The 24,599-nt window shown below is 46.6% G+C and overlaps 1 protein-coding gene across 1 annotated transcript in view; it reads right to left on the minus strand.

The window, feature by feature from the left end:
- The window catches only part of syn2b (synapsin IIb), a gene marked incomplete at both ends in the record, with an annotated part of 72,675 nt that overhangs the window by 33,672 nt on the left and 14,404 nt on the right, over nucleotides 1-24,599 (minus strand). Inside the window, one exon of the mRNA XM_080545971.1 lies at nucleotides 327-384. Within this exon, the coding sequence (XP_080402097.1) occupies nucleotides 327-384 (58 nt within the window). The remainder of the gene's footprint in view (nucleotides 1-326; nucleotides 385-24,599) is intronic.

Here is a 24,599-nt window from a genome sequence, read left to right on the forward strand (position 1 = left end):
ACCTCTGACAGACTCCCCTGACATCAGAGTGCCTTTCCTGTTGCAGCCCCTAGACTGTGGAATAGCATCCCCCTCTCGGTCAGATCTGCCCCCCTCCATCGATTCCTTTAAGTCCAAGCTAAAAAAAACTCACTTATATTCTTTTCCCTAATCGTCTTTATGTTAAATGTTGGGGGGATTCTGTATATTGTGATTTTACTGCCTTTATTGCAAATTGAATCCATGTACAGCACTTTGGTCAGCGCGTTGTTTTAAATGTGCTTTATAAATAAATATGACTTGACTTGACTTGACAGAGGAAGGGTTAGTGTGTGTTTTGGTCGTACCTGTTCCACTTTGATGTCAAATTCTCCTTGAACTTTCTTCCCTCGGAACAACTTGGCCCTGCGGGAGAGGAGAGAAACATTGAAGTTAGTGGTCAGACTTCAGTTTCATGATGGAACCAACAGGAAGCGTAGGGCAGAGCTGGCTAGGACACATCTGAACTACCCCTGAGATCCGTGATGCAGATGAGACAACGCTGTCTTTGTGTCATAATGAGGTGTTTAGTTAGTCATTGTGTGTGTGGGGGGGGGGAGTGTATGAGTGTGTTTAGTTAGTCATCCAAAGGTAATTAAGACCTGGGCTGCAGCCTCCATGTTATTGACTATTGTGTATGTGTGTGTGTGTGCATGTGTGTGTGCATGTGTGTGTGTGTGTGTGTGTGTGTGTGTGTGTGTGTGTGAGGGGGGGAGAGTGTATGAGTGTATGTGTGTGTGTGCATGTGTGTGTGCATGTGTGTGTGTGTGTGTGCGTGTGTGTGTGTGTGTGTGTGTGTGTGTGTGTGTGAGGGGCGGGGGGGAGTGTATGAGTGTGTGTGTGTGTGTGTGTGTGTGTGTGTGTGTGTGAGGGGGGGGAGTGTATGAGTGTATGAGTGTGTGTGTGTGTGTGTGTGTGTGTGTGTCAGTCAGCCCCTCACCTCCACCCAGCCCCTGAGAGAATGACTTCATTAACACAAACACATGTTAGCAGAGAGAGGTGGTGAGTGATGTCCAAAACAGGCAAAGCTGGACGAGGTAGAAATCGGAGGACAGACAGGCTCATTGGAACGGTTGGAACGGCATAAGGAATGGTATCAAACACGTGTTCGTGTACGTTCAATACCGTCCCTCACTATCCCCCATGCATTACAATGAGCCCGTCCTCCGATGCCTGCCTCCTGCCTCCGCCAGCCTCCCCTGTCTGCCTCCGCCAGCCTCCCCTGGCCAACAGGGAGCGATCATCATCCACACAGTTAATTATGATGAATAAGGACCCACAGCAGAAGCCAAGAGGCAATTAAACTGCGGAGCCGTTAATGTGCCGTTGTGTTCCTCGCTGTCTAAACAATTACCTCAGACAGCAGAGGACCAGAACAGGACAAGACAGGGTCTGAACTTCCAGTCGAAAAACATTGCCTTGTTTCTGACATACAAGTCATCATTTGCACAGCGATAAATCGTTATTTTAAGGATCGTGGATTTCAATGTGGGTCTTATCATGGAACTATGGGTCTGCACACTGCCTTGTCTTGTACTCTGGTCAAGTCAGAATGGCCCAGTAAACCGGTTCTTTGCACTGTCGTCGTGGTGGGAGACAGAGAGCCACTCGGGAAGAGTGTGTCTAAGAGAGGGACATGTCTAAATTACTTTATCAAAGGTCAAGCATCTCTCTGTGTCTCTCTCTGTCTCTCCCTGTATCTCATTCTCTCAGTGTCTCTCTCTCTCATTCTCTCAGTGTCTCTCTCTTCATACCCCTCTCTCTCCTCTCTCTCCCCCCCTCCCCCCCCTTCCCTCTCCCCCTCCTCTCTCCCTCCCTGTATCTCATTCTCTCAGTCTCTCTCTCTCTCTCTCATTCTCTCTCTCTCTCTCTCTCTGTCTCTCCCTGTATCTCATTCTCTCAGTCTCTCTCTCTCTCTCATTCTCTCAGTCTCTCTCTCTCTCTCTCTCTCTCTCTCAGTCTCTCTCTCTCTCTCTGTCTCTCCCTGTATCTCATTCTCTCAGTCTCTCTCTCTCTCATTCTCTCTCTCTCCCTGTATCTCTCTCTCTCTCTCTCTCCCTGTATCTCATTCTCTCAGTGTCTCTCTCTCTATACCCCTCTCTCTCTCTCCTCTCTCTCCCCCCCTCCCCCTCCCCTCTCCCTCCAGTAGTGACATGGTTGGCTCTGAGACTAACTCAGCCTGTTGTTTGGCTCCGGCTTAAAGGCACATCAGGCAAGCTGCTCTTCTCCAGGCTGAGCACGGGGGGTTCTGATGCTCTGCCACCCCCCTTCTGAAGGCAGCAGGGATTAGCACAACCACAGCACATACTCAAACAAGCCGCTGTGTAACAATCTCTCATTCCTTCCATTTCTCAAATCCACTCAAGTTGTTCACAGCCCCCAAACATCAAAGCAGAAGTTCCATCCGCACCACTGCTGCAAGGTCAAATCGTTATTTTCCTTTAGAAAAAGGGACTTTAACGGATTCTGCATTAGCTGTGCTTATGCAATGCTGCCATCTTGTGGATAAAGTTCACATGAGAGAAGACGACTTGAAAAGAAAATGGATGCCTGCCTGCATACAGGATCAAACACACTGTAGGGTCACAATCCAACTGCACAGTTTGAGTTTTTACTTCTGAGAACTTTAATACGAGAAACACAATCAAAGTACAGGCTGTTTGTCAAACAAATGATCTGTGAAAGAAAACAAAACTGAATAAGGAATAAAGGATGAGAATAAGATTCAACTTCATTGTCATAATTGACAGGGCTCTCAAGTCTCACGCATTGGGCGTGAGACACACGCATTTCAACCCGTTCACACGCTCACACGCCACACCTTGTCTCACGCCCAATGCGTGAGACTTGAGAGCCCTGCATTGAATAGCGCACAAGTAGTTTGTGCACACGTCTCCCACCTGTAAAGGGAGGACAGAGCTCTGGGCTCTGGGCACAGGGTCAGACGTCTTCGACACCCTGGAGCAGTTAGTTGGGTGCCTTGCTCAATCATCGATGATTACCTCCATCTCTGCTACCCGCCTGCATGTATGTCTTGTATGTATGTGCTTTTAATGTGTTTGCTGTGACCATTTTCTTTGTATCTTCCCCTTTGTATTGTTGTTATTGCATGAAGCGCATTGACGTCGCTGCCATCATCTGTACTTGTTTGTTTGTGTTTGCTCGGATTGTGTGCATGTCTTCATTTTGCTTATGCTTGCTCTAATTGTATATGTATTTGTGTATGTATCTTGTTGTATCAACAAACACATTTATTTTAAGGTGCATATTGACAACTTGCTGGGGATTAGGCTAAAGCTGCTCCATTTACAGCAGTTCATTAATGGACTGCCCACGAAACTACAAACGAATCAACTAAACTAAACTGAACTAAAGGCACATTGGCAGTGGTATAGGCAACTTAAATCCCCCTCACATCCGGTTCCCTCCTGAGATGGGGATCGAACCAGCGACCTACAGGCTGCTGGCCGACCTCTCTAACCTCTAGGCGACCTGCCACCCGTAATGATGCTCTGCGGTTGGCAGGAATCATATCATGGTACTGTATGTGTACCAGTGGGGGAGGGTCCCCCTGTCTCCTCATTGGACCAGCCAAACATCTCTTCCATTAGAGAGAGAGCAGCTGTGAAAGACAAACATGGATGATTCCAGCTGTGAAGGCGATCAGACATGGATGCTGCTCATACACCATTAAGTACACATTGTAGGAGAAAATTATTATTTCAATAAGACATTTTTGGTCATTAATACCCGTAAGACTGAATCTACAAGAACTGAATAAACAATCAGCGGGTTTGTTATCTGTGTGTATAAAACACATGTGTTGCTATGGTAATGGACTTTTTTGGAGGACAGTTTGACTGTCAGACCCTGGTTCTGTTATGCTGTAAGCTCTCCTCCTTTTGCAAAAGTAAATGAAATACCTTTTCCTATGCAATTTGAAATGAAGCAGGCTGCCTTTTGATGTTATATTTAGATACTTAAATAATCCTACAACAACAGGACTAACACGCATAGCATAATACCACAGTGAACACACGTGCGCACACACACACACACACACACACACATACACATGCATGCACACACACACACACACACACACACACACACACACACACACACACATACACATGCACACACACACACACACACACACACACACACACACACACACACACACACACCATTCATCATTCCATTCCATGCATTACCATTACATACACATGCATACATACACACACACACACCATTCATCATTCCATTCCATGCATTACCATTAGCCCATCCTCCAATTTCTACCTCCACCAGCCTCCCCTCATCAATGGTATACAGTGGTTGTCCTGCTGAAGTGTGTCGTAGATTCAACATTGTGAGGCCGTGTTTTGGGCCTCATTTATCCATCTATTTCACCAAGTGAGTTGAATTTAGAAACCTTGAGTGAAGTTAGAAACCTCTTTTACGAGGGTGACCTGGTAGGAAACACATCTGTGCAATGACAAAGTCTAAAGCGATGCCGATTGATACATTCAAATGCCTTCTCAGGGGTGGAATTACAGCAGCCTTACCGTGTCTATGTAGACCGCAATGGCCCACATGGGCATTCTGACTACAGTGCACAGACAGAGAGAGAGAGTGATAGAGAGAGAGAGTGAGGGAGAGAGAGGGAGAGAGAGGGGGAGAGAGAGACAGACAGAGACAGAGAGAGAGAGACAGAGAGAGAGAGACACAGAGAGAGAGACAGAGAGAGCGAGACACAGAGAGAGAGCGAGCGAGCTAGAGAGAGGGGGAGAGAGAGACAGACAGAGACAGAGAGAGAGAGACAGAGAGAGAGAGAGACAGAGAGAGCGAGACACAGAGAGAGAGCGAGACACAGAGAGAGCGAGAGACAGACACTACCTCAGAGGTCCTGACTCTCAACGGTGGTTATGGATCCCCTGACAGTGGAAGTGGTAATCTAGAGCCGTGTCTGGCACCATCACCTGCCCACTCATACTCAGCTACGATGGCCAGATTGGCCACCTACTGTCATTATCCCTCTAGATAGCTTCCAGGCTATTCTGAACCTTGAACAATGTCCTTGATGTAAGTGCACCATTAACACTGTAGGTACTTCCTCTGTACTCAGGGAAGGGTCAGGGTTAGGGATGCTTGTGTTACTATACTAACAAGAGTAATTTCTAGTCATACAAACACAGCAGCGGAGGCTGGTGGAGGTAGAAAACCTGTTTGATACCATTCCTAATTCCACTCCGCGCATTACAATGAGCCCGTCCTCCGATGTCTACTTCTACCAGCCTCCCCTGGAACACTGTGAAGTAAAGTGTTACGGACTAACAAGCAGTTAAGTGACGGTACCATCCCGCGGGCCTGGTGCCAGGCCCATTAAGGAGCTACTGGGGTTGCCATGGCGGTATAATCTGTTCTAATGACTGCCCAATGCTGAGGGAAGTGTTGACAATGTTGGATTTAACTCTCACCATTATCCCCCCTTTGAAGACGACTACACACACACACACACACACACACACACACACACACACACACACAGACACACACACTCACACACACACAAGCCTGTGTGAGTCAGATAAAGGGAAGCTTTAATGGTTTGCACACCAACACACACACGCATGCGTACACACACACACACACACACACACACGCATGCGTACACACACACACACACACACACACACACACACACACACACACTGTGATAACCCTCTCACTGGGACTGTGGGGATTTGCACACACGAGCTAGCCTTTCCCTCTGCAGCACGACATGAAGGACAACAATCAGCCATTACATTACCGGCGTATTTATTTATGAAGGTAGGTAGGGGGCTCTGCCCACTCTGAAACGGCACTGCGATATAGTCCAACTAAAGAATGTCATAATAACTAAGGGTCCTTCCACCGGAGGAACACGCCCGCTCGGCGCTTGGTCCGTAGGGTCTCGCTCATGGTCGAGTGGTCGGTCTCTGGCTCCGACTCAGTGGTTCAGGGGGGTTCCGTCCCTCCCGTCTCGCCGCTCTGGTCAGTAGGGTCTCGTGGTTGACCAGTCGGACTCTGGCTCCGGCTCTGTGGCTCTGGGGGGAGGTTCCTTCCCTCCTATCTCGGCGCTCTGGTCCGAACCTCAACCTCCAGCTGAGAGGACATCTTTGCGGTCTGGGTGCCTAGGCTGGACAACTGCTCCTGCAGCTGACGTAGGGTCTCGGCTGCTTCGGGGGGGGCTCGGGGTCTTAGGTCTGGCTCCAGATCTGGCTCCAGGGCTGGTACTAGGACTAGTGCTGGCTCTGGGCCTACCTCTAGTTCTGGTGCTAAGACTCGCCCTGGGGCTACCTCTGGCTCTACCTCTGGCTTTGGGACCGGTTCTGGGCCTAGGACTACCCCGGGCTCTGGCTCTGGCTCTGGGTCTACCTCTGGGACTCGGTCTACCTCTGTCACTGGGGCTGGATCTACCTCTGGTGTTGGGGCAGGGTCTAGGCCCGCGGCTGGCTCTGGCGCTGGTACTGGGGCTGGGCTTAATTCTGCTGCAGGGACCTCGGCCGCTGTACTTTCAAAGCTCCGCAGCCACGCCTGGTGGTTCTGTTCGGGGGGCAGAGGCATGTTGGGCAGAAGTCGGTGCAGGACCTCCCGATAGTCCACCTGAGCTGACCCCAGGGCTGTCTGGTTTTCCCTCACATCCTTGGCCTTCAGCTCCAACTCACTCTGCAGTGCCTGCATGGATCTCATGGTCTTTTGCAGGCCATGCTGTGCCTGCAGGTCCAGGAGCTGGGCACTGGCGGTGGGGCTGTTCTCCTCAGCCTCCTTCTGTTTCAGCTGCTCTGTCTCAGCCTGCAGGGCGGCCACCTGCTTGCTCCGGGGCCTCCCTCTGGTGCTGCTCCTGTAGCTGCACGTGGGCATGCTCCGACACCTTTCCCTCTGCAGCGGAGAGCTTGAGCTCTCTCCCGAGAGCCGCCACTGCACTCTACCACTGCACTCTGCCACTCCACTCTGCCACTGCTCTCTCAGCCGGAACCGGGCCTCCTGCAGCTCCTCCTCCAGCTCAAGGTACCCCCGCTGGTCTGCGGCGGCAGTGAGGGAGTCGCACAGGAGGCAGTTCTCCTGTCTGTCACGTAGATTACAGCCGTTATTATATTTCGATTAAAATGTTAGCGCCATCGCATGCGTGTCTGGCGTAGACGTAGATCTCCCTCTCCAGTGGTTCCTTTCCTCTCTTTATGCGGGGTCGCCGTCGCCGGGCACAGCTGTCTCGCATCCTCTGATGAGTCTGTGGTTGGTCTGGTGAGCCTGTGGTTGGTCTGATGAGTCTGTGGTTGGTCTGATGTGTCTGTGGTTGGTCTGATGAGTCTGTGGTTGGTCTGATGAGTCTGTGGTTGGCGCCTCGGTGACAGGCAGATGCGGGACAGCCACGCGAACGGACAGTACATCCCGTTGACCACTCTGCCTAGGGGTCCGGGGTGCTTTCCGAGGTGCTGAACCCCCGGCTTATGGGCAGCAGTGAGAGGGATGTCACAACACGCACACACACACACACACACACACACACACACACACACACACAGGCCTGTGTGAGTTAGATAAAGGGAAACTTTAGTGCTAGAGAGTGCAAGGGAGGCTGGCGGAGGTAGAGATCGGAAGACAATACAGTACAGTAATACAATAAAATGATGATAGAGAGAACTCAGAAGGCATTAGCCATTATACCCAGGGTCACCTGACCTGATATGATTGGCTTATTGACCGATGGAGTCCAGAAGTCTAAATTCTCCTCAGAGAGTCTCCTCCTAATGAAGACCTTCAATCAATGCAGGGAAAGGAAGTGACAGAGAGAGAGAGCGAGCAAACAGCTTTAAATGGATAGACAAATCCTTACAGAGACACAATAATGAGGGTAGGATCAATGGGCTGTACTCTACATCACTGCAGTGGGTGTCCTGTGCTTTCGTCATCCTGTACGATGTCTACCTCCACCAGCCTCCCCAGCCATCAACAGAGCATGGTCTGCCTCCACCAAGCGTCCACCAGCTTACACTGACTCCACCAGCCTCCCCTGCCTCCACCATCCTCCACTGTCTCCACCAGCCTCCACCAGTTCCACCTTTTTTCTGAAAATAAAGCTTGGTTGGCTGTGTGTATTCATCCCATAAAAAAATGGATTGTCACTGACAAACCGTCGCATCTTTTTAACTAAACGATATCAGGGGGCCACACTCTTCCAACACACTCTGTTTTGCATTGGAGTATTAACATCCTCTAATCACGTTATGTGTGACGGTTCACAAGAGGCGTTTAGCTGACTAGTCCGCGGTCCTCTGTCGATGGCTGCAGGGTTCGTTTCCCTCAGGGAGAGACGGATAGTGTGGAGGTAGAAATCGGAGGACAGGTTTGTTTGACCATTTCTCATTGTGGACTTCAGGAAACCTAGGGGCCGCGTACACTCCCCCATCTACATCAATGCGATGGAGGTGGAACAGCTTCAAGGGTCCCCAGCTTCAAGTTCCTGGGAGTCCACATCTCTGAGGACCTCTCTTGGACCCTCAACACAAAAAGATCAGCAGCGCCTATCCTTCCTGAGGAGACTGAAGAAAGCCCAGCTGTCTCCCAGGATTCTGGCCAACTTCTACCGCTGCACCATGGAGAGCATCCTCACCAACTGCATCTCAGTGTGGTACGGCAACTGCACTGTGTCTGACCGGAAGGCCCTGCAACGGGTGGTGAAAACCGCCCCGCGCATCATCAGCACCAAACTCCCTACCATCCAGTCCCGCCAGGCCGACCGGTGTCGGCGGAGGGCGATTAAGCAATATCACACGAGAGGGAGTGTGTTATACTGAATATCAGCACGGCCGAGTACCGAAGACAATCACAGCCGTGCTGATATTCAGTATAACAGCACGACCTCGAGTGTGATATTGCTTTTATACAACAGTTCTACAGCGCGATTTATTAGTTAACAGTAATAAGTGACAACAGATTATGATTTGTTTGTTTATTTAATCATTTATTTTGGCTCCGTCAACAAAAAATAGTTCTGCAACTGGACTGTTGCCTAGTAACCTGAACACAAACATCTGCAGGCTATAGCTACATTGTATTAACGGTCATTTCGGAGTGATACATATAGTTAAAAGTCCCAGTGCTGTTATACTGTATATCAGCACTCATGGAATGCCTCTTGTCCAATCAAATTACTTGGTCGGAACTAACTGTTGTATAATAAGCATCATCAAGGACATCATCAAGGACATCATCAAGGACACCTCGCACCCCAGCCACGGTCTGTTTGATCCCATCTAAGAGACTGAATAAGTACAGGATCCTCAGGTCCCATACCAGCAGGCTCCAGAACAGCTGTCACTCTGATGTACATCTGTATACACCATACTGTACCTAGCTCCCTTAACTGTACATAGCTTATCGCTGTCCATTTCCTGTATATACCTCTAAGTGCTGTACTGTGCTATACTGTACCTATCACTTATTACTATCATGTTTTATATCACTATTGGCACTTCTGGTTAGATGCTAAACTGCATCTCGTTGTCATTCATTCCATTCCATGCACACCTCCGATTTTCTACTTCCACCAGTCATCCCTAATTATTATGCAGGTGAGGATCTCTCAACTGAAGGTTGTTTCATATCCTGATTACATGCTTGCCTGCATGCGTTCCCCCAGCGAGAGGAAATACCAGGCGAATATATCAGAACGCATGAAACATTCATGGGAATTGGTCAATAATCCATTTACATGTAAGATACGGTGGATCTTTTCAGATGCAAATGCGTATGACATGAAGATCCACCTAATTAAGCTACTGAACATACCAATATGATTTTCCTATAATGCTACATTGCTGCTTTCCCCCAGAGCTCCTGTAAAAGCCCCAGTCCGAGCTCAGAAACAAGGTCTCTAGGGCTGGAGAAGTATGAAGCCAGAAGTCTGTCAAGCGCTGCTCGCTGTGTCCAATTATCTGTGAATGTTAGCTCAAGGCTACCTGATGCTCGCTGCCTCGCTCGCTGGCCGCAGTTAGCTGACGTTCTACTCAACCCCAGAGGAAGACGTGACTGCTGTCCTAATGAGCCTCTCACGTTGCCCCTGGATGCTGATCTAGGATCAGCCAGGGGAGGCTGGTGGAGGTAGCCACCGGAGGACCGGGCTCATTGTGATGCATGGGGGCGGAATCAGGAAAGGGTATCAAACACATTACATACCGTTCCTCATTGAACACCTGGGTAAAGATTAAATAGATAAAATAAATTCCACTCCATGCATTTCAATGAGCCCGTCCTCCTCCGAAGCACCTACGTCCTCCAGCCTCCCCTGGGATCAGCCCTCAGACACTATCCTGGACCATTAGTGAGGAAGAAATGCTAATCTGACCCTGGATCAGCATCATCCTTATTTGACTAATGATCGCTATCAGTCATGTGACGTGCTCCCTGCAGTACTTCGGGAGGAGGGAGGAGGCGAGGGTCAGGAAGCTTTAATCAGCTCTCTGTCTGAACTGGAATTGAGCCATCCAGTATTACTGTAGTTACTGTGTTAACTACAGCTACTGTGTGTAGTGTGTGTGTGTGTGTGTGTGTGTGTGTGTGTGTGTGTGTGTGTGTGTGTGTGTGTGTGTAGTTACTGTGTTAACTACAGTTACTGTGCTATTACTGTGTTCTACTGCATGTTTGTATATTGTGCTCTGCCACTTATATGTGTATCTACCACAATACAGTAAGGTCAGAAAGGAATCAAGATCAAAATAAAAACAACAACAACAACAACAACAACAACAACAACAAAAATCTGCTATTCAACCTATCTGCATTTGTTCTGAGAACAAATCTCAGAGCATCTCAGAGCACCTGTCTGTCTCTGCACACCAACGTGTGTGTCCCTGACCTCCGTCCCGACCTCCGTGTTCTACACGCCGACTCGTGTTCGTTTTTTCCCGAATTCTTTCCCGAACTCCACTGAAAAAACACGAGTTATACGTTTACGAGAATTGCTCGACATTGCTTTTAAGAAGCTGTGAGACATCCTGCTGAGAAGCCAGATGTTGCATAGCGGGGGGTAAACGTAATTCATTTAGGCCTCTACTCTTAATTCATTTCTCTATTTTAAAATCACAAGAGGAAGTGGTTGAGACAGAGACGGAGGGCATCTCTCTTCCTCCTCCTCCCATCGCCTGATGTAATGTAATCACTGATCTTACATAATTGGATTTGTCAAAGCAAGAAGCTTCACTGCCTTCAGCCATGAATCAACGCATCAATGTCAGACCGGCGTGTTCCTCAAGGAAGGGAGGAAGCAGGGAGGCATGTTAAGTAGATTTAAAGAGAGCCCAGGTGTTAGCTCTCCTCTTTGCCTCTGTGCCCATGGCAGGGGAGGCCGGTGGGGATAGAAACCAGAGGACAGGCTCGTTGTCATCTATGGAACGTCATGAGTAAGTCGCTTTGGAATAAGGCGTCTGCTAAATGCCAAAAATGTAAATGTAATGTAAATGAATGGTATCAAACACAGCATTCCTGCATTACAACAAGCCCGTCCTCTGATTTCTACCATTTGCCTCCCCCTGGCCCCCACGGGATATAAAAGCCAGTTTTTCTAATTAAAGTACCCTAAGTACGAACCTCAGCACATCTGCCTCATGCATTTAAACGTCCCTATCTCTCCCTTCAGCAACCTGACAACAGAAGAGCCTGTCTCCTTGAAGCGAGCTGTGCTAACAGCTGACGTCTCTGTCTCATGTGTAACACAGTCACATTAATGTTTCAGGAGTCCAGGGAGAGATACTGGAATGATTTGTGTATTGTGATTTGGGAATATGGGAATTAGATAATCACTTTGTACACATGAAGATGTGTTAGTATAAGACATTTCACTTTTTATATTTATATATACATGTAGATATATATATATATATATACTTTTTATATTTATCTATTTACATTTATATTTTGAATAAGAATATGTTTATTTGCAAATTGTTGATAATTGTATATAGTGTTATATCTCAGTTGGCAGTTACCCCCGAGACTTAGTAGCCAGTGAAGACAGCCAGCTCACCCTTTATAATTTTAATTATTCTTTCAGAATAAATTCATCCCGAAAATATGACACAATCTTTTCATGTGTGTAACAATTTTTATTTTATTTTCTCAGCTTATCTTTGACAGCTTTGTTTCCCTTGCTTGGTTGAGCCCCAGTGTTGTTGTGTAGCAAAGCAGACCCGAGGATAGAGTGTCAGGGTCCACCCTGCAGTCGGCTGAGAGTGACTGTCACGGCTTTGAAACCCTTGACTGAGCAGAGAAGAACTGCAGTGTTGGCATAACTACCTCACTGCAACGTTACACAACACTCTCTGCTCTGTGTGTATGTGTGTGTGTGTGTGTGTGTGTGTGTGTGTGTGTGTGTTGGCATAACTACCTCACTGCAACGTTACACAACACTCTCTGGCTGCTCTGTGTGTGTGTGTGTGTGTGTGTGTGTGTGTGTGTGTGTGTGTGTGTGTGTGTGTCTGTGTGTGTGTGTGTGTGGTAGTACTGTAGGTTCAGTTGTAATTATGTTATGGGTGGCGATGCTGCGATGCATACCTCAGTGGAGCTGGTGGAGGTAGAAATCGGAAGGCAGGCTTGGAGGAACGGAATATGGAATAGTATAATTCTGTTCCAGGGTTAGTATTAGTGTATTACTATGAGCCCGTCCTCCGATGTCTACCTCCACCAGCCTCCCCTGGCTTGTCTTACCACGAGCCTTTTAGGAACATATACAGTGTGTTCTCTGGTTGTATTTATCATGGATTAATGCGGAATAGAGCCTAGAATTATAATGTAATGTGGCAGGCTCCTGGGAAGACATGTTTCATTTTGAAATAAATAAGATTAACAGATTCATTTAAGAGGGAACAAGATGAGGCAGGAGGAAATAATTATGACATCCTATTTTTAAGTAATGAGGGCATTTATTGTGCATATCTGGAATAACGAGGGCTCATTATTTCACACCGTCTCACTGGTTGCGCTAATCAGAAGTTGTTGCCTTCTATCCATATCAGGACCAGGGGAGGCTGGTGGAGGTAGAAATCGGAGGACGGGCTGCACGGAACATAACGCAAACACGTGTGTCTAATGCCATTCCTCACATTCGGTGCCATGCATTACAACGAGCCCAGCCTCCGCTTTCAACCTCCGTCAACCTCCTCTGCACTGCAAAAAGTCAGCTCTCAAAAAACGTTAGGGTTAGGGTTAGGCCCTACGAGCCAGAACGATCGCAAGGATTCTAACCTTAACCCTAACCCTAATCCTTGCGATCGTTCTGGCTCATAGGGCCTAACCCTAACCCTAACCCTAACGAATTACTAAACAGAGGGAACAAATTACTAAACCGAGGGAAAGGATTCACACATCAAATATTTTTTTTCTACCATGTGAACCCAGGGGGGCTCCGTATACTTCACGTGATGTTATGCCACATGAAACGCCCTGTCCTATTAGAGCCCAGCTGTTGTCTCAGACAGCAGGACGGACCTATCACTTAGACTGCTGCTGTAGCTGGACGCATGCTGAACGAGGCCACGAGCCTATCGAAGGACAAAGGAATGTTCACAACTCTGGTACACTCCCACTGTGATGTCACAACTCTGGTACACTCCCACTGTGATGTCACAACTCTGGTACACTCCCACTGTGATGTCACAACTCTGGTACACTCCCACTGTGATGTCACAACTCTGGTACACTCCCACTGTGATGTCACAACTCTGGTACACTCCCACTGTGATGTCACTCAGACACACAAACAGACAGCTATCGATCTGAGTTCCATCATGAACCCGAGGAAGATCCGCCTGGGATCGAAAGCGGTTGTCTGATTGTGCATCTGAATGAAATTGACACAGTTTCATCTGAATGAAATTGACACAGTTGACATACTGGTCATTGTTTTTATTATTACTGCATTGTGTTGTTTCATTGTTGAAGAGCGAGGAACTAGATTCACACAAACATTTCATTAGATCCCCTACAGCTGTGTGTGCAATGTAAGTGACCAATACAATTTGATTTGACTCCTTTTCTCTTCGATACATTCTCTTGTACATGGATGTTAATTTGATTTCTGCCACGAGCTTATTGGCCAAAGAATGCTTTCTTTGTGGAATGCTAGTATGGACATTGAAAGGACACATTTCACTTACACACTTCCTTCCTAGACTAAAGAGTACCCCAGGGATCACTGACATTTTAATTAAGCATTTTAATTAAAGCTGGGGTACAGTATGTATGAACCATTGTTGATGGCGTAGGTTATTATGCAACGTTATCAATTCCAAACGAACGACTTAATTGTGGTTTAGATTCGTTTCATAACTGAGCTTTTATGAGCAGTTGTTTGCAACTGTAATCAGCTGTGCTCCAAAGGACTGTGTTGTTGTTGTTAGCCCTACGAGCTAAAGTCTAGGCATTACCTCAGGGAACAAAGGAGGCAAGTGCTTAGGTCTCAGGGCAATGTTACACATCACACAAACACTTGAGGTTCACTGGAACCCTGGAGGTTACACTGAATGAGGAGGACGCACACACACACACACACACACACACTCACACACACACACACACACACACACACACACACACACACACACACACACACACACACACACACACTCATAGAATACAAACAAACAATGGCTGGGGGAGGCAGAAATTGTAGGCTGGGCTCATTGTAATACATGGAAAGGAATGAGGATTGTTATCAAACAAAAATGTGTGTTTGATATCATTCCGTATTCCATTCCATGCATTACAATGAGCCACCCACATGTTTGATACCATTCCTCATTCCATTCCGAGCATTAGAATGATTATGATACCAGATACTCGTGTATGAGATGTGTCTCTCTGCTGTGCAGTAATGGCTGCTCTTCCTCTGCCGGCTCTGGAAGCTGGAAGGCTGCAGTGCATGTTGTGAACTGCTGAAGGGAGCCATCTTTGGGGTGGATAAAACCATTCAGTCATTTAATGCTTCATCCTCTGCCACGAGAGTGAGCTGCGCCTTTGATGGCTCAGTTTTATCAACAGAGAAGTGGTCTCATCCTTAAAGGCCATGAAAATCACATCTCTGGTGTTTCAGTCCAACAAGCCTGTAATGTTTAATTCAGAGAGCGCTCCGTTTTATAGCAAGTATAACTGTAACAATACCATTTTCAAAACCTAGGATGTAATACATCTCTAATGTACCGTGATATTCTCCTGATCAACGGATGGTTGGATCTGTATAACTCTGGTCTGGTTAATGAGACGCCTCTGCAGGGTTTCACAGAGAGATCTCAGTGTGCTGCAGTGGATTACCCATCAGGCCTAGAGGCAGTATCTGTGACCTCACTGGCCCCCGGTACGTCGTAAGCTTTTCTTTGTGACAGACCCAATAAAAGCCCAGCTTTTATTAAACACATCCCTGATGGACGCCCAGCTGCACTTTAATATCTAGACTCTCTATGGATCCTACTACAAAGACGACCAACTTTTAAACACAGTTACTCAGCTGACATTCGCCCTGGTTAGTAGACTCCAGGGTAAGCTAGTGGAGGTAGACATCGGAGGACGGGCTCATTGTGATGCAGGGAACGGAATGACGAATGGTGTCCACCTAGAGGAATGATATCCAACAATGGTATTGATACCATTTTTCATTCTGTTCCATTCATTACAATTAGCCTGTCCTCCGATATCCACCTCCACCAGCCTCCTCTGGTAGGATCACACCTTTCCCAGCGTTAGTGCTATTCCCCCACCAACCCTAGAACTAGTGTGACATGTAATCATGTGACATGTAATGTAAGTGGTGTAAATGTAACTACAGCATACCCTATCATATCCATTGTGTATCGTTATACAACATTATACAACAGTTAGTTCCGACCAAGTCATTTGATTGGACAAGAGTCATTCCATGAGTGCTGATATACAGTATAACAGCACTGGGACTTTTAACTATATATGTATCACTCCGAAATGACCGTTAATACAAAGTAGCTAGCCTGCAGATGTTTGTGTTCAGGTTACTAGGCAACAGTCCAGTTGCGGAACAATTTTTTGTTGACGGAGCCAAAATAAATGATTAAATAAACAAACAAATCATAATCTGTTGTCACTTATTACTTTTAACTAATAAATTATGCTGTAGAACTGTGGCCTCGTACCTACGACCGAATCACAGCCGTGCTGATATTCAGTATAACTGCACGACCTCGAGTGTGATATTGCTTAATTAAAGCTAGTCTAATTGGTTGAATAACACACCATTGAAGGTCAGAGGTCATTAAATGTACCAGCATATTACTGAGCAGACCGGAGTGGATTGTTAGGTGAACCAGAGGTGAGAGCATGTGGGCTGCTGTAATAACCACCATTACTGCCCACCTATATAAGAATATATAAATAAGTAAGTCAAATGTATTTGTATAGCACCTTTCCCAGACCAAGGGTCACAAAGTGCTTTACATATAGAGAACATAATAAAGAAGAAACATAATAAAACAATACAAGAGTGAAAGTAGCAGGTTAAAATAAGAACAAGTGAAAATAAGAACAAGTAACAGACAACAGGTGTACACCAATATCAACAGGACACAGAAAGACAGGCTTTAGGGGCTATCCAAAAGCCTGTCTATACAAGACAGTCTTTAGCTGTTTTTTCTAAAAGCCTCGACCGAGACCGTCGATCTAAGATCCAAGGGAAGAGCATTCCAAAGCCTGGGAGCCACGGTTTGGAATGCTCTATCACCCTTGGTCTTCAATCTGGCACGGGGGACAACCAACAAACTCTGGTCAGAGGATAATATATGCCATTTAGCTGACAATTTTATCCAAAGCGACTTACAGTGCAGTGAGTGCAAAAATGTTTTGGTATAATATACAGTGACAGACCCAATAAAAGCCCAATAAAAGCCCAGCTTTTAAACACATCCCTGATGGACGCCCAGCTGCACTTTAATATCCAGACTCTCTATGGATCCGACTACAAAGACGACCAACTTTTAAACACAGTTACCCAGCTGCCATTCGCCCTGGTTAGTAGACCCCAGGGTAGGAGGCTAGTGGAGGTAGACATCGGAGGACGGGCTCATTGTAATGCATGGAACGGAATGAAGAATGGTGTCCAACTAGAGGAATGGTACTATCCAACAACGGTATTGATGCCATTTTTCATTCTGTTCCATTCATTACAATTAGCCTGTCCCAGCGGAATCTAACCCACAACCTATCTATCAACGGAATCTAACCCACAACCGAAGCATTGTTAGCTCTATGCTTTGCCAACTGAGTCACAGAGGCCACAGAGGCCCTACCCTATGGTTTAGAACAAAAGCAACTGTCATGCCAGATCTTCACAAATTATGACAACAACAACAACAACAACAACAACAACAACAAAAAGAATAAAGAGTTACCATGGTTCCCTAAGGTTTAGCATAAGAACAAATGTAATTTACAATTCAACCATTTAGCAGACGCTTTTATGCAAATGAGAGATTATAGGGACAGTCTCCCTGGAGTAACTTCGGGCTAAGTGCATTACTTAGGGGCACACTACATTTACATTTGAGGCATTTAGCAATTGATTTACAATCAATACATTTGACTAAGTAAGTAAGTAAGTAAGTAAATCATCTATCCACTAGTCGTAGAAGGAAAAGTACTCTATGCTCAGGCCAGGGTCCATTGGTAGTCGTCCTGCTAGAAGATATATTTATATACACAGTGCAGGGGGGTAGTAGATGTCTTAGGAGGGACAGTTAAGATGTAGCCTGAAGAAATGGGTCTTCAGTCTCCGACGGAAGATGGGATGGATGATTCTGCAGTTCTGACAGCCGTGGGAAGCTCGGGGGAGCCAGAGTAGTGAAGAGACATGATGACATCAACAACAATAAGTAATAAAGAGTTACCATGGTTCACTAAAAATTAGAACATGAACAAATGTCATAACAAATGTCACAGGCAACCTTGTGTTACAGAGCCAGCATGGTTCCCTAGCTCAGCAGTTTCCTGTGAAACTGTGTACAGTTTCCTGTACCGACTTGTCTGCCTGTCATCACCCCACACCTCATTGGTTCTGCTTCGTCTGATGGTTTCTGTGTTGTTCTGCAGTTTCTCCCCCTCCTCCTCACCCACCTCTCACCCACCCCTCACCCACGGCCCTTAGTCATGACAGTGTCTGCGTGCATAAATTGACTTTACAGAGACAGAGAGGACATCCAAAATGTCCCCCCCCCCCCCCCCCATCACCACAGATTCATCATGGCCCGTACGACAGCAGAGAGGGAAACATAATAAATAATAATTCGCTGAGGGAATGTGGGACGTGATTGGTTTAACGGCGCCGGTCCCGTGGTGATACCAGCCGCGTAAATGCGACTAGGCGGGCTTGAAGGGCTGCTGACACCCCCGGGCGGGCCACAGTAGGGCCTAATCCTGGATGAACACTCTGACACGCTGCCGTGCCCCACGCATTCCTAAGTGGTTCTGTTGATGAGAGAGGCCAGGCATCATGCCATGCCATGCATCTCTTATGCAGGTTCTCTTCGGGGGAATACATTCCCCTAAGCGACTACATTCCAAGACCTTTACATGGTATTTTTGCAGTCTAAATAGTGTCGATAATTTCCAATTTCCAGTTTCTAGCTGCAGGCAACGGAGCGTGGTAGAGTACAGGAAGCAGGGGAAGCTGGTGGTGGTAGAAATCGGAGGACGGGTTCATTGGAATGCATGGGATGGAATATGGATTGATATCACTTACACGTGAGAAACACACGTGTTTGAGACTTTTCCTCAATCGATACTATTCTCCATTGATACCTTTCCTCATTCCATTCCGTGCGTTACAACGATTTGACGCTTCAATGTCCTGTTCCAACCAAACTGTAACGGTTCCAGACACTTTCTCATTCAGATGAGAGGATGTCTGATCTGTGTACTGATCTTCATACCAATAAAGGTTGAACATTCTGTTCTTTTAGTACTATTATATGATCTACACAAGGCTATGTGTGTGTGTGTGTGTGTGTGTGTGTGTGTGTGCACTGAGAAATATAGTACCCAAAAGAACAAACGTTGTCAAGGGAACGTGATACACAAATCTACTGTGGCGTCAAGTCATGAGTGCACGCACACACACACACACGCACACACACACACACATACATGCACACACACACAAGAATGCGCAAACACACATGCACACGCACGCACACACACACACACACACACACACACACACACACACACACGCAGGAGTTGTTTCTGTCTTATTCCACTGGTGAATTATTGGCTACCGGGTGTACTTCCTCCCTCAATGCTAACCCTTCCTCCTCCTCATCTGTCCCTCCTCCTCCTCATATGTCCCTCAGGGGAGGCTCGTGGAGGTTGACATCGGAGGATGATGGGCTCATTGTTATGCATGGGATGAGGAATGAAGGATGTGTTTTGATCCCATTCGTCATTCCCCCGTCAGCCTCCAGTGTACAGCTCCACTAGCCCAGGGAACTAATCGCCACGATGTTTCAAAGCAAGGAGGCTAAACAGAATGCTCGAGACCATCATAGGGGTTAATTGGTGATCGCCTCCACCACAGCCCACCATCCATCATCAGCAGGCCATCGCCTGCATAGCAGAAGATTCATTAGTGCTATATTAATAATAATAATAATAATTATTATTCTTCTTCGGTGTATGGGTAGTTGTTTTTCGTCTCCACTCCACCAGGCTCGGGCCGAGGGGCTACCCTTTTACCACCCCGAGACCTGGTTGAGGGGCTCACCCGGGCTATATTTCTGGACACCCCTCCAGAAGCCACGTCATCGTCTCATCATCTAATAATAATAATAATTCTGTGAATACGTTATCTGTTTAAACAGTGTCTCCAGTCTAAATGCATGTGTCCTCCGCATTGTTCCACTGTCTGGTCACAGAACAGGTAGAAGGGCTTTTCTCCTCCTCCTCTGTTTGCCTCACTGAGACTCATTAATTGGATCTTGGTGAGTGTGAGAGGCAGCGTTAGTCTCCTGGGAAAAAACAAAATGGCCATGGCAGGGATCGCATTCTTACCGACCCTAATGAGAGTCCTCTCTGTGACAGTCACGGCCAGGAAGATGTTGAGGGGGAGGGGGGGGGGGGGGGCTGAGGATGAAGATTAGGGGCTATATTTGAACGACCTAAAAAATGGTCTTAGACAAAAGCGAGCGCTGGTAAGGGGGGTGCTGGTGGGGGACGCTATGGGGCGTCTCTGAAATACAAGTGCTATCTTAAATGTTTCTGACAGAATCTTTCAGCACCCTTGATGACACTTCATCTGCACATGAGCACACCTCTATATGCCACTACTCCACCCACCTGTGTGTGTGTGTGTGTGTGTGTGTGTGTGTGTGTGTGTGTGTATGTGTGTGTGTGTGTGTGTGTGTGACTGTGTGTGTGTGTGTGTGTCTGTCTGTCTGTTAGTCATGCCCAGAAAATCTATTCCCTGCTGAGCTCAGCTCTCACTGTAAATAACACATTTCGCCGTGTGTGTGTGTGTGTGTGTGTGTGTGTGTGTGTGTGTGTGTGTGTGTGTGTGCAGCAGGTCTGCGACCCACCTGGCCAGAGGCTAGAACTCCCAGAGAGACATTGATATTTAGTCTTTCATGACTCACCCAACCTCCCTCTGTCCATGTTAATGGACCAGGGCAGCTTGGCTTTGTCTCAATATTGAATTTAATATGCGTGTAGTGTACTCTGTAATGAGATATGCTAATATCCATGTGTTGTCGTGACTACCCGTATTCTCAGGGTGTTAACGATTCTGTTTTTGTCTTTTTGTCACTCCTTTTCCTTTTCAAGATGAAGATTATCCTTACGACCCCCTCTCTCTTTCGTTCTCTCTCTCTCTCTCTTTCTTTTTTTTTTTTAACAGTTTTTATTGGTTTTTCCAAATGAGTTAACATCCTTACCCCAACCCTCCCCTCCCCTCCCTCCCTGATCCTCCCAACCCTCCCCTTTTGTCTGTTTTAGTATAAAATCAGGTGGAGGGGTCCACTGCCTCACTCTAATACTACTATGTGACATGGTCTGGCTCATTTGGTTCGCAAGTCGGCAACCAATCAGAATGTTGAGACTTTTATTTTGAAACACGGAAATACATTTCAACGTTCAAACTCGCCAGTCAAGCCAAAATACTGCAGCGCAATGGATTCGGTGAGTAATCCACACTACTACCTAGTGAACTATAACACTACATTACATTGTTAGCAGGCTCACAAAACAAGCTGTGGTAGTTGACTACCAGAATGTGTTATTGATTTTCAACAACGCTGAAAAGTATTTACATTTTTCGAGAGAAAAGTCCAAACATTAAATCGGGTGCCAACTTGCGGACCAATTGATCAGACCGCGTCACATATTCTAGTCATCCGTACTGAGTGGTACTGAGTGGTACTGAGTGGTAGTGAGTGGCTCTCAGTAATCTAGGAATGGGTCCCAAATTTTACCAAAGTTTTGCAAGAGCCTTTAAGGGTGTATCTGATTTTGTGTTTGGTGTTTGTTTCTTCCAGGAGAGAAGAATGAGAATCTGGGAATGAAGCATTACTTTTCTGGACAAAATGTCTGATTTGGAGGGATCTGAAAAACTATAAATCAAATAATTGAGAGAGTTCAAACTATCCAAACTTGCCATCGACATATAGATAAGAAATTGATTTAATACCCTTTGAGGACCGAGCCCTCTCCCTCTCTCTCTTTCCCTCTCTTCCTCTCTGGCTTCTCTCTGACATCTGTTCAGACAGACAGTGCAGTAGCAGGAGAAGCAGCCAACTAACTCTAACCCTAAACCCTAACCCTAGCCCTCACCCTAACCCCAAACCCTAACCCTAGCCCTCACCCTAACCCCAAACCCTAACCCTAACTCTAAACCCTAACGCTAAACCCTAACCCCAAACCGTAACTCTTAACCATAACCCTAACCCCAAATCATAGCCCTGACCCTAACCCCTAACCCTAACCATAAACCCTAATGCTAAACCCTAACCCCAAACCCTAACCCTAAACCATAACCCTAACCCCAAATCATAGCCCTTCAAAACCTTTATTTAAAACTCGATAGGCACTGAGGTCACCCTCATTACGTCGAGTGTACAATAGAATAGTGATCATTCTTTTTTTTTTTACTAAAAACAATTGCAATTATTAGAATACAGCCCTTACCCTAACCCCTAACCCTAACCCTAAACCCTAGCCCAAAACCTAAACCCCAAACCCTAACCCTATCCCTAACCCTCACCCTAAGCCCTAAAGTCTAGCCCTAACCCTAACCCTAGGCCTAACCCTGCAGGACCCACCCTGCAGACATCATGGCTTCCTGTCCCTCCTCCTCCTCCTCCTCCTGATCTCTCCTCACCCATCCTCAATGATATGATATTACCACACAAGACTCCCTCTGCTAGGAACAAGGAATCTAATCACATCTACTGCACACCAGTGGGAGTCCAAGATGGTCTCTGTGACGTTGCGTATAAGCAGGAGGCTCTGATAAGGAAATTAGATTCGCTGTTGGTTTTTCAGCATGAATTCGGAAGTCAATGGGGTCGGTATATGTACATATCTGATGAGGGATCTCATGGCAACAGTGAAACTAATCGGGCCCATCATATGACATGTCACTGATACCGCCCTGAGAGAAGCTCCTCGTGGGAGTGGAACGCTCTCAACTTAATTAAGATTAAGTTAAAACTTTATTTTAGGGAAACTTTATTGTCCGCTACATTTTCATCGAATGGATTTTTTTTTTCTTCTGGCGCAAGGCGGGTACAAAAGTGGGGATAGCTACATGCATGCACACACACACACTCACGCACACAGACACACACAGACACACACACACACACACACACACACACATACACCGATTAAAAAACCCATTATAACCACTGGCAGGTGACATGAATAACATGGATTATCTTGTTACAATGGCACCTGTCAAGGGGGGGGGGGATAAGCAGCAAGTGAACAGTCAGTTCTTGAAGTTGATTGGATTGTTGGATGCAGGAGAAATGGGCAGGAGTGAAGACATGGGCGACTTTGACAAGGGCCAAATTGTTACGGCCAGACGACTGGGTCAGAGCATCTCTGAAACGACAAGGCTTGTGAGGTTCTCCCGGTCAGCGGTGGTGAGTACCTACTGACAGTGGTCCGAGGAGGGACAAACCACAAACTGGTGACAGAGTGTTGGGCGCCCAAGGCTCATCGATGCACAAGAATATTAGGTAGGTGGTGGTCATAATGTTTTTGACTCATCAGTATACATACATACAGACAGACAGACAGACACTGTACAACAAACAAGATATATAAAAACCTGTTATTTCAGCAGGCTCTTATTGAGGATAGTTACAGCAGAGTAGATGCCTGGTGGTGTTTTAGGGACCTCGACTATTTGACTGTGTTGGACAGTTTTATATGTAAGCAATAATACCAGAGAGGCCATGATTGTATCAGCAATATTATCAGCCCGGGGTAGAGGGAGCTGTTAGCGCAGTGGAGTGCCAGCAAAACCCCTACCGAGTGGCAATATGGACGATAAATCATGGCCTGTGGGTATTATTGCTTGCATACAATGGTTACACAAACAAATCAGAAGATTGCGCCAAGAAAACAGCGATTTTAAGTGATTATTTGTGACAGATTGTGGTGGTTTCTGTCCGCACTGAGAAATATAGTACCCAAAACAACAAACGTTGTCAAGGGAACGTGATACACAAATCTACTGTGGCGTCAAGTCATGAGTGCACGCACAGACACACACACACACTCACACACACACACACACACACACACACACACACAAAAGGTTATTTTCAGGGCACGAGTGTTTCAGGGCACGAATTCAGTTATGGGCTTGAAAGGGCCACGGGAGTGCTTGAGTGTTTGTGAGTGTGTGTGTGTTTGTGAGTGTGTGTGTGTGTGTGTGTGTGTGTGTGTGTGTGTGTGTGTGTGTGTGTGCGTGTGCACGTGTGTTTGCGCATTCTTGTGTGTGTGTGCATGTATGTGTGTGTGTGTATATGCACACACACACACACACACACACAAATACATGCACACACACACACACACACACACACAAATACATGCACACACACATAGCCTTGTGTGGATCAGGAGCAGCCACCAGCAGTACAGTAGAGACAAGAAAGAAATCAAAGAAAAATAAATATTTATTTGATGATAGATTGCGGTGGTTTCTGCCCCGTGCTGAGAAATATAGTACCCAAAACGATCAATGTTGTCAAGGAAACATGATACCCAAATCTACTGTGGCGTAGGAATAACATAACAGATGACTTATCGTTTTGAGTACTATATTACTTCGTAAAAGGAATCGTAGCTGTGACCTTATCAAGGAATAAAGCACGGCTTTGAAACGCCTCTCGGCCGATGACCATGTTTGTTCTGAATAAACCCTTCTATGATTTGTTGGTTATCGCTGTGCTTCATCATGGAGGCAGAGATCCCCCCCACAGGGGGAACAGAGGACCATACATCAACCACAGCATCGC

Source organism: Nansenia antarctica (genome assembly GCF_963989245.1).
Source record: "Nansenia antarctica genome assembly, chromosome: 15".
Lineage (NCBI taxonomy): Eukaryota > Metazoa > Chordata > Actinopteri > Argentiniformes > Microstomatidae > Nansenia > Nansenia antarctica.